General features: G+C 40.5%; 1 protein-coding gene across 1 annotated transcript in view; it reads right to left on the bottom strand.

Moving 5' to 3' along the window:
* The window catches only part of LOC109377194 (contactin-associated protein-like 5), a gene marked incomplete at its 3' end in the record, with an annotated part of 226,472 nt that extends 217,340 nt beyond the window's left edge, over window positions 1-9,132 (bottom strand). Inside the window, exon 1 of the mRNA XM_019633464.1 lies at window positions 8,953-9,132. Coding sequence (XP_019489009.1) covers window positions 8,953-9,034 — 82 coding nt within the window. The remainder of the gene's footprint in view (window positions 1-8,952) is intronic.
* Window positions 9,133-9,868: the final 736 nt, after the last annotated feature.

Genomic DNA, 9,868 nt, shown 5'->3' with positions numbered 1-9,868 from the left:
TTTTACCTCCATCTGCCTGTGTCTCCTGCAAATGCAGGGCTTAGGGTCCTGGGAACACTTCACACACACTACAGTCCAAAGTCACTGATTCTCTCAAGGTCTCTTCAAGAACACTCCCCCCATCATGCTGACATCTTCTCCAAGGGCCTGCTTAGTTTTCTGGATGGGATGTGCTTCTTACTTGTCCAGATAAATCTCTGTTCTCCACTTTCTTATGAGGCTTCCCTTGTGAATTTTGTCAGCAAGCGGCGCCACTGGTCACCTCCCAGAAGCACTAATCATGTTATGACAGAGCCCAGGAATCAAGTAACAAAATCCAGATGGTCACATTTCTCAACAAGGTGGTGACCAATTCTGCCCACAGTCCCTTTGATGTGGAAGTGAACATGAGAATTTCTATTTGTCTTGGTAATTACTCAGCTCACTGATTACCCCACTGAAGAAAGAGTGGACCCTTCTAGCTTTGCTGGAGAAAGGAAATGTAGTTGTCTTTGCCATAATTAGTATTATAACTGATTTTGAGAGACTCCATGTTGAGGTCCATTAGTAATTACAATAACAGGTATGTATGATGATTGAATGCCCCCATCATGGACATTTGATACAGTGACTTGATCATACCTACACTGGCTCTACAAGATCCATGTTAGCATGCCTAGGAAATATTCTAGTGAGAATGAAATTAACCCAGAACTGTGTGATGTACCTCCTTTTCAACATCCTTCACTGTTTCCTCATTGCCCACCTACTACACTTTCATTCTTGTAATAAGGAAGGTAAGCATGGGCAAAAGCAGGAAGCCGGCACACCTATCTTGAAATCCTGAACCCTTCTCCAACTCAGAACATTCTTTTTCCCTGCTCCAGATATCCAGTACTCTCAATTCTATAAACTTTTCTGCAAAAAGTCTGTTTCTCTCAGTCAACTGTAGCTCAGTATAGATTTAGATTCCTCTATTTTCTCTCCCAGTGGGGCTCTGTGTCATAGGACTTATCTCTATGAGTTGAATGGCTTTTCCCCACATTTACAGCTTCAGGAGTCTGACAGAGTTAACGGAAGAGTTGTTTGGGGACAGATGGGTGGGGGTGTTGTGATCAAGAGGCCTTTCCCAAGTGCCCTGGGGGTGGCAGATCCCTATCAGGCCTGCCCTCAGAATAGGCCTAGCTGGGAGGCTTCATATTTGGTGACTGTGCCCCCACATAGTTTAGCAAGGCAGCACTGGATCCAACAGCCTTTTTTCTCTCTTCCTCTTACATCTTATCACAATCGTGAGTTCACAGGACAGCCAATGGTAACACCCAAATTACATATCCTCATGATGAGAGAAGGAGTAGGAAAGAGAGGAAGGAAAAGTAAGGGGGAGGGAGGAAGAAGGGAGAGAACTGAACAAATATACTCAGAAAACAGTGGTCCAGACGAACACCTACAAACATCTGTCGGTTAGGCAAATTTCTTTAGACTGCTGTTTGCCTTGGACTGTCTTCAAAGGGATATTTCTGCTTCCAAAGGTGGATAGTTAAAAATAATATACATCATGAGTCGTGTTTTGGCATTTCCCTTCACTTTTTTCTACCTTCAACATTTCTGTTGTCATGCTTTAAAACTCAATCAATTCAGCTGATCCAGTGAGCAGATGGCATTAATCAACCCCCAAGAGTATGCACAAAAGCAATTAGAAATGTAGAGACATGGAATTTATGCCAGCAAATCAAATACCAATGATAGCAAATCAATGGGGCACACCCAATTCCCCTTGTCTCTGTTTCCACTGAGCAATCACGGAGAATAGTAATGAACCCAGAGAGCAGTAATGATCCCCACTTCACCCCCTTCCAGAGGGGGAATGAGAATGCGGAGGTGGAGGTTTAATTACACATCCTTTAATGACTAGTTCTCACTCTGCTGACAAAAACCAGCATAATTTACAGACTAGAAGATGCATCAGGATGATGGATACAGACAGCATATGCTACAGGGTGTCATGCAAATATGAAATATACTGCACTGAGAATATGGTCATTTTGTATTCCCAGAAAAGAACTTCATTTCAGAGAACAGAGCACCTTTTCTAGCATATATAGCTCTCATTTGTCAAAAACAATAGGAGCAGCTGTAGAATACATTTTAACCACAAATCTGTGCCTTCTGGAGTTTACTAGCTCATATATGTCTATGTTTTGAATTAACTTGGCCATTATTTTCTTTTTGAATCTTTGCAACCTTTGGAGATTATGAAACTTCCTTCTTTATGCTCTTATTAATTGTCATCTGAGTTACTACAATAACGTCTTAACTGGTTTTCTTCTAGTCTTGGCTCATCCTAGTCTATTCTTTACACAGTGATTTTTTTTTTAAAGACAGAAATCTGGTTATGTATATCTAATTACATGTACAAAATTCTTTCATGACTCTCACTGCTTTGACAGTAAAAATAAAAGGGCCCCATGCTTACCTAGTCCTCTAGTTTCTTCTTTGATTCCTATGCCTCTGAGCCACTCCTATTGGTAGTCACTACAAGACACCTTACTCTCATGCCTTCACACAGAATACTTGTAATGATGTCCTTGCATTTCTCCCAGCTAGTGAAGTCTGAGTTGCATTTCTCCTTGCATTTCTCCCAGCAAGTAAAGTCTGATACCCCAGCCACCTTACATTACACCTTGTGCTTATCTTTGTCATAGCATTTATCACCTTGACATGATTAAAAATTCATTTTCCTGGCTGCCCATGTTCAAAGGTCCTTGAGGTCATTGACTATATCTTCTTATTCATTTTTATTTCTCCAGAATTATTTTTAAAAATGAGTTTTAGAAAGAAAACCTTTAGTTGGGACTCATGTCTTCAATACGTTTTTGAAATGTGTAACACACACAAACCATTAACACTTAAATCTTCTCCCAACCACACAGCTTTAAAAGATGACATTGGAGACACAGAATAATGTTATCAGGGTAATGTTATAGGTTTGCAATAAAAGAAGATCTTTCCAGAGATTTACTACTAAAATCCCATTAAACAGAATCTAATCTTTTCCTTTTTATACCAAACCCTGGGCTATGAATAAGTTTTAAAGTAATATATTTATAAATTTTCAAACTATATAGGAAACACTCATTAAAATTACACAAGTAAGCAAATTAGTTAAAACTTTGTCCTGAGGTCAGATGGATAAAGAGGGCTTCTCACTGAGGAACCAATGCGCATTGGACACACAGGTAGGATTATGTCAGCTGTGAGGTCATGGGACTGTGTAGGCGTGTATGAATGCAGAGGCCCATTCTTCAGCCCCACATGCTAACTTAGCATCTCCCAAACAATAAGTAACACTTGTTAGTTTAAAAAATAAACACAAAACAAATTTTAAAAGATTCAAGCAATAGAACCAAAGAAGGATTTTAATTTAGAAATAAAAATTCTTACTTGGATACCATTCAATTATTATCTCTACCATTCATTTGTCCAGTGTTTTAGTCACTGAATATAGATAGTCAAGTAAAATATGTTATCAGGGGACATGCCATTTAATTGGGGAGACAAGGATCATAAGAAGTGCTATTGAAATACAGTAGTAATATATAAGTAACTTGGCCCAGTCTGGGAAAAGTGTGTGTGTATGTGTGTGTGTGTGTGTGTGTGTGTGAGTGTGTGTGTGTGTGTGTGTGTGTGTGTGTGTAGAGTTGGAAGAAAGTGAGGGAAGATAAAAAATGAGAACAGGTTTTGTAGACCAAGCAGAAAACATATGCAAATAAATGATATTGGACAAGGAGATATGGGACAACCTGGCTTGTTTGTAGAATATGAAGATGTTCCAAAAAGTTAGAAATTAGGCGATGTGGAAGGAGTGGTCGAGATGAAACAGGGTTTTAGGCAGAGCTGGATCAAGACCAGCCCTGTGTTGGGAAAAGGAGCACATACCTGCCATTGAATTAATATGTTTGCTCTGACATCTATAAACTTAGAAGACATGAAGCCAAAAGAGGTACCTTCCATGGTATTGCTATGTGCCTGTGTGTGTGCTCACATATCTTCATTGAGGCTATGATCTTTCCCTATCAAGGTTTTATGGAAACTTGTCAAAGAAAAATAAAGCAGCTGGTACACATCTGGACACGAGGCCTCTTATCTTTGACCACTGTGATGTTTGGCATCTTGCATCTGATCTAGATTCTGAATGTTTGGTTGTTTTTTAAGGTATGACTTGGGAGTTGGCTCTGGTGGAACCTGCGAAGTCCACACCCTCTGCCAATGGTAGAGACTAACCACAGGGATCCCAAGGCAGCTCACCACAGATACTCACACGGACCCCAACTAAGTGTATGGGAATTCAGATCTTGCAAAGAGTGCAGTTTTTGGAGACAGATCTAGATCCGGATTCTGATTTTTTTTTATTGCTTAGCTTTATGATCCTGGGAAAATGATTCACTATACTCATCTGTAAAGTGGACTTAATAAAGTCTACCTAGTTGTGTTGCCTGGCCAAATTATGTGGACACAGTAGGAATTAAAACCCTATTATGTTATTCTAAATATAACTGCTTAATAACTTTGAGTACAATCACCCCAGAAGAATCCAAATGGAATGGCCAGCAGGCAACATCGGCAGTTAAAGATAATAATACATTACGACTAGATAGGACCTTAATAAGCATTGGATCCAACTCCTTCATTTCATACCCCCAGAACATTAGGATACGTCAATAACAACCTTTTCAAGGACACCAGCCAGACGGTGTCAGAGTTTTGATGAATGAAGACAGCTCCCCTTATGAATTAAAAATGTCATTAATGGCTCCAAAACGAGTAAGCTGAAACATCAAAATAAAGTCCTATTGAGTGAATGATTATTGTATTTTGGACTTTCAGGTAACTAGACCCTCCCCTTACCTTCCTATATGACAAAGATGATTAGCTTGTACATAAAATCCATATTTCGGCAGATTTCTGACAGGCTAAAGGCTTTGGATCACCAACTAAAGCTCTCAGGAACATTTCAAACAATATAACATACTTTGTTTTGTAACACATGGGCACTGAAAAGTAAAGCAATGTAGTAAAGAAAAACTGAGTCCCACTAAGAAAGAAAAGGCAAGCGGAAGAGAAGCAGAAAAACAACCTGGCAATTTAGAGGACAGGCATTCACTAGATTGAGAATGGGGTGGGGGTGAGTGAGCTTATTCATATGGAAAGAAATTTTCCCATAATTCTGTAACCTTGTGTTGAAATTGCTAGTCTAGTTTTTCATTTATATCTTCCAATTGTAGAAATAGGAATCTGGTTTGGAGATGAGGTCTATGTGAAGAAAAAGGGAAGAGAGCTCATATGGACCATCAAAAATAAGCCCATGCAAACATGGGAAAATCTTTAGGACTCTTCCAAATGAGTATTATATACCTTCTTCACTGCTGCTGATAGCAAATGCCACAAAAAATATACCACAAAAACTTGCCTGCTGAAAGAAATCAGGCTGATCGTTGCTTGTTTATAATATTACCTATTGATTGAGTTTCAGCATAAGCTCCAGATAACTCAAGCTATAGCGCATCTCTTCATTTGAAGATCTCTATAAATATAATTGGCATCCTCTTATATTTTAGATGAAGTTCTGTCTGTGATGAAAGGGCTAAAATAAAGAGTTTTTTACTTATCTCTCAAGGCTATTGTGTGTGAACCTAATATGTAGCAATGAACAGATAAGATGCTCGCAGATGATTAAAAGTGACTTATTGGTCAAAATTAAGGCTCTTTATACTCACATAACATCTGATTAGTGTTAAAAATAAAGTGAGTCATGGCCCTAGAAGTGTCCCATGCATCTCTCTTATCTTCTGAACGCAAGTACTCCCATTAGAACGTTCTTTCAACATGCCCAATGTTTGCAGAAACTCCTCAGTAAAATATTAAGCAGCTGTTCTGTTTGGGAGCAGGTATGTATCCTAAATGCTGTCTTATACCCAAGCATGTGAGCACAGGGAGGTTGAATAACCCGATGGGCATTTGACATCTTAGCTGTGGCATAACTAGGGATAGAACTTCATAGCATTTCAAACCCCTGGCTTCACTTTAACCATCAAGTCACATCGTTTATTCCTGTGTCAGAGGAGTTGATATTATATGTAAAAGCATTTCTCATTTAACATTGGCCTATCATATCTACATTTGAAATTAATTCCTTCAGGGTAAATCCAAAGAAATGTTGTAACTATTTAATATCCTGAAAATCTGGAATGGGGGAATTTTCAGGGTTTTTATTACTGGTAGGTAATTATGTTCTCTGCACAGTTTCATAATACCTATACCATAGTGGCCTTCTAAACTTTATTTTAATTTTGTTTAATTAGAAATGTATAAAATCTATAATTGGCTAAGCATTCATTTTTCCTCTGCAGGTAAATGCTCAAGTTTTGGTCAGATTATGAGAAAATTAAACACACACACACACACCATACACACAACAATAACAACAGCAAATTATTATTAGAAGAATGAAAACAGAAGTTGTTTTTACTTGAACAAAGTTCACAGGGATTCACAGGGATTATGGAGAATCTTGAGTAACTAACGCATTTTCAAGACTACTGTCACAATGACAAAATATTATTTCAAAATATAGAATGAATAAACCTGATAAAAGAACTTCTCCAGATAACTTATAAACTTGTACAAATTGACTATTCCTCAATATATGCATATAAATGTAAATGGGCTGTAGATAGATGGTAAACGAAAGCCCTGTATTTAATGGATGAAGTATGTGGACAATAGAGGTCTGGAAGAATTGTGGAATGTTCTTTTTTTCCCCTTAGAGGTTCTGCATCACAGGTTCTGAAGGCTACAAAGATGTACTGAGTTCAGAAGTAATTTGCTGGTGCTATTCTATTGTTCACTGAATTAATACATTTTGCTCAAAATAACAATATTTGTCATTATTTGTTAAGAATATTGACCTCAAAATATTTAACAAGCAGGGTGCATTCAATTGAAATGTTGATTGGAAATAGGGAAATTAAACTGTCAGTGATAAAATATTAAAGCTCATTATCACAAAGCTTCATTTTAAATTTTAGAATTAGCTTTATTATTGCATCAGTAATGACAAGCATGAGTCTTAAATCCATGCCATATAGATTTTATAAGCATTATTATAACATGACTATAATTCAGTTAATTTACAGAAAATGCCAATCTACAATTTACATTTCTCCTTGCTCCTAAGAAAATGTACTGCATAAGGAAGCCCAAACCAAATTCCTATAGAGTAGGTTCTATCTACTTCACCCTTATTCCTCACTCCACCTTTTTGTATCTTCAAAATATTCACTATTCTCAGATAGGTAAGTGTGCTAAAGGAAAACGGTGATTTCACTGCCACACCTTTGCACACTGGAACAATACTGACCTCTAGCGTTCCAGGAGGTAGACAGACTAGTTCAGCACCATGCCTAACTTCCTCTTACTACATATACCATTTAGATGTTTTTCTAAAACACCATGGGAACAATGTCACTTAAAAAAAAAAAAAGGAGGAGAAGCAGGAAGAGGTAGGAGAGGAGGAGGAAAAGAAAAATCAGATTCTAACCTGTCCCTACCTGTCCTCAGAAATAATTTTTAAACTAAGGCCCTTAGGATCCTCCCTTTTAGAGAGACTGACCTCTTCAGCACTCCTTTAGAAATACAAACTTTAACAAAACCTTTATAAGGCATTACCACTAACTATAGATTCTGGATCTCTAAAACTTCCAATCACAGCTAGAAACACTGGCTCTGCTTTGGACTGTTTTCAGTAAATAACATTTATCCAATTCTCTTCCCTTGAGTATAACTCTGGGTTAGGTCCAGGCCCTCTTGGACCTAAGAGAGTGGGGAGTGAAATAGAGGGACTGGTAGTAATGAGTAGTTTTACTACCTTTCTCTAACAGTGATGGTTCAGGTTATAAAAAATAATATTAGCATGTTCCAATAGAGTAAAACATTTCTGAGGTTCCAATGGGGTTAGCAAATACTCAAGGAAACTTGATAAACCATCTTTGGAAAACACAGATGGCTTAATTGCATTCTTTCTCATTTAGGAGTTTCCAGAGCTGGAAAACTTCCCTTTCTCTGCTTAGAGAGGCAGCTGAGCAATTGAGCTTAAACCTCTGATGGTTCCAGAGATTTATTCAAGTTTGAAGAACTGAGTTCTTTAAATACACAGTGCAGGTGTTTGATCCCCAGGTGTCCACCCTATCTATTACATTAAATGCTGTGCACTTGCCAACATTAGAGCTTCCACAACAGAGTGTACACTTAGTGAAGACTCCTCATAGGTTCCTTGACACAAAGATTTTGGGAGATGGATTGTGCATCAAAGCTCTTCCTCCTGTAACAGGGACATCCATTGATCTTATGGTTTGACTACGTTGGGCCATGACTCTTAGGCCCAAACTCCCAATCCTGTTAAACCAATGCCCATTGGTTGCAAGATACCCCAACGGGAGCCTTCTCCCTAGTGAGAGCCATGTATTGTGAGACACTGGACATACTGCAAACCCAAGGCAGCCGCATTCAGAGATGAGCTGCGGTCACCCAGTGCGTTGGCTGGGAAAATCTCTGTTTCTGGAAGCTCAGCCCCAGGCAGCGCTTACAATCTGAACCAGGGGCCTTCTCAGGAAAAGCCCTGGCTGAGATCACACAGGCACCGCACAAGGAGCTAGCAGGAGGCTAAGGGAAAAGACTCCTCCCTTCTTCCCTGAACTTTGCGATTAGGGAGAGGGCAAAAAATCCAGCAGGGCTGGATTATCCGAGCTCTGCTAACTTTTGGGATGGTTAGAGTGATGGAACGACACCGATCTGCATTTTTAAAGCTTTTCCTCTGCTCAGAGCAAGCACAATTGAACACGCTTTGGACAGTTAAGTATCTTTCCAAATACTAGCGTTTCCCACCTCACCTACATACCCTCAGCTCCTGGTACTCACAATTTGTCGCTGTTAATCCTAAATGCCACAAGCCGGAGAACAGCAAAGTGAAAACGCTGATCAGCAGTGGTACAGAATCCATTTCCCCCGAGTAAGCGGTCTCTCCCAATCGAATCCCAAATTCGCAGGCGCCAGCCGCGGCTTCGTGTGTGTGTGTGTGTGTGTGTGTGTGTGTGTGTGTGTGTGTGTGTGTGTGTGTGTGTGTGTGTGTGTCTTCTGCACCGCTCACCCCTTCCCACCCACCCCCTTGGAGAGGCACTGGCTGCTTCACTCCATCCCGTGCCGGGTGCACTACCGAACCCGTAGCGGGTCTTCTCCGGAACTGAGGCTGGAGCTACAGTCACCGCGACCGCCGCTTGCTGTGCTCGCCTGCCTCGCCCGCCTCTTTCTCCTCTCCCTCCTCCTTAAAGATGCAAATCCAAACCCAACTGCAACCACAGGCGCCCACTCGGTGGATGCTGAAGCAGGAATCAACACCCGGCCGGCGCACAGCTCCTTATAGGCGCGCGGGCTGCGCGGCGCCGCCCCCGACCCACCCGCCCCGCGCTCCCCTATCAGAGCCGCCGAGGCCGGTCTGCACCCGGCACCGCGCGGCTCCTCTCCCGCCGCCTGGTGCTGCGGTGCGCTTCAGCTACCTGGGAGGGGAAGGAGGAAGGGAAAGGGGGATCGCGCTGTCTCTCTCCCTGGGTTTCTTTCCCTTCCCCCTATGAGGGGGATGAGTAAAGGTATTGATATTTAAACAAGGTTTTCGAAGAACGCTGCTGAAGGGATCCTAAAATGAGTTGGAAGACAAAACGCATTGGCGAGAAGTAATATCCCATGCAAAGCTTTGCAAAGAGCTAGGAGATACATTGTTGTGGGGTTTTTTTGTTTGTTTGTTTTTGAGGGAAGGCTTTAATAATGCGATTTTCTTTTC

Source organism: Hipposideros armiger, unplaced genomic scaffold, assembly GCF_001890085.2.
Source record: "Hipposideros armiger isolate ML-2016 unplaced genomic scaffold, ASM189008v1 scaffold_1317, whole genome shotgun sequence".
NCBI lineage: Eukaryota > Metazoa > Chordata > Mammalia > Chiroptera > Hipposideridae > Hipposideros > Hipposideros armiger.
Note: the sequence above shows the minus strand (reverse complement) of the source record. Positions and strands in the feature narration are given on the sequence as shown.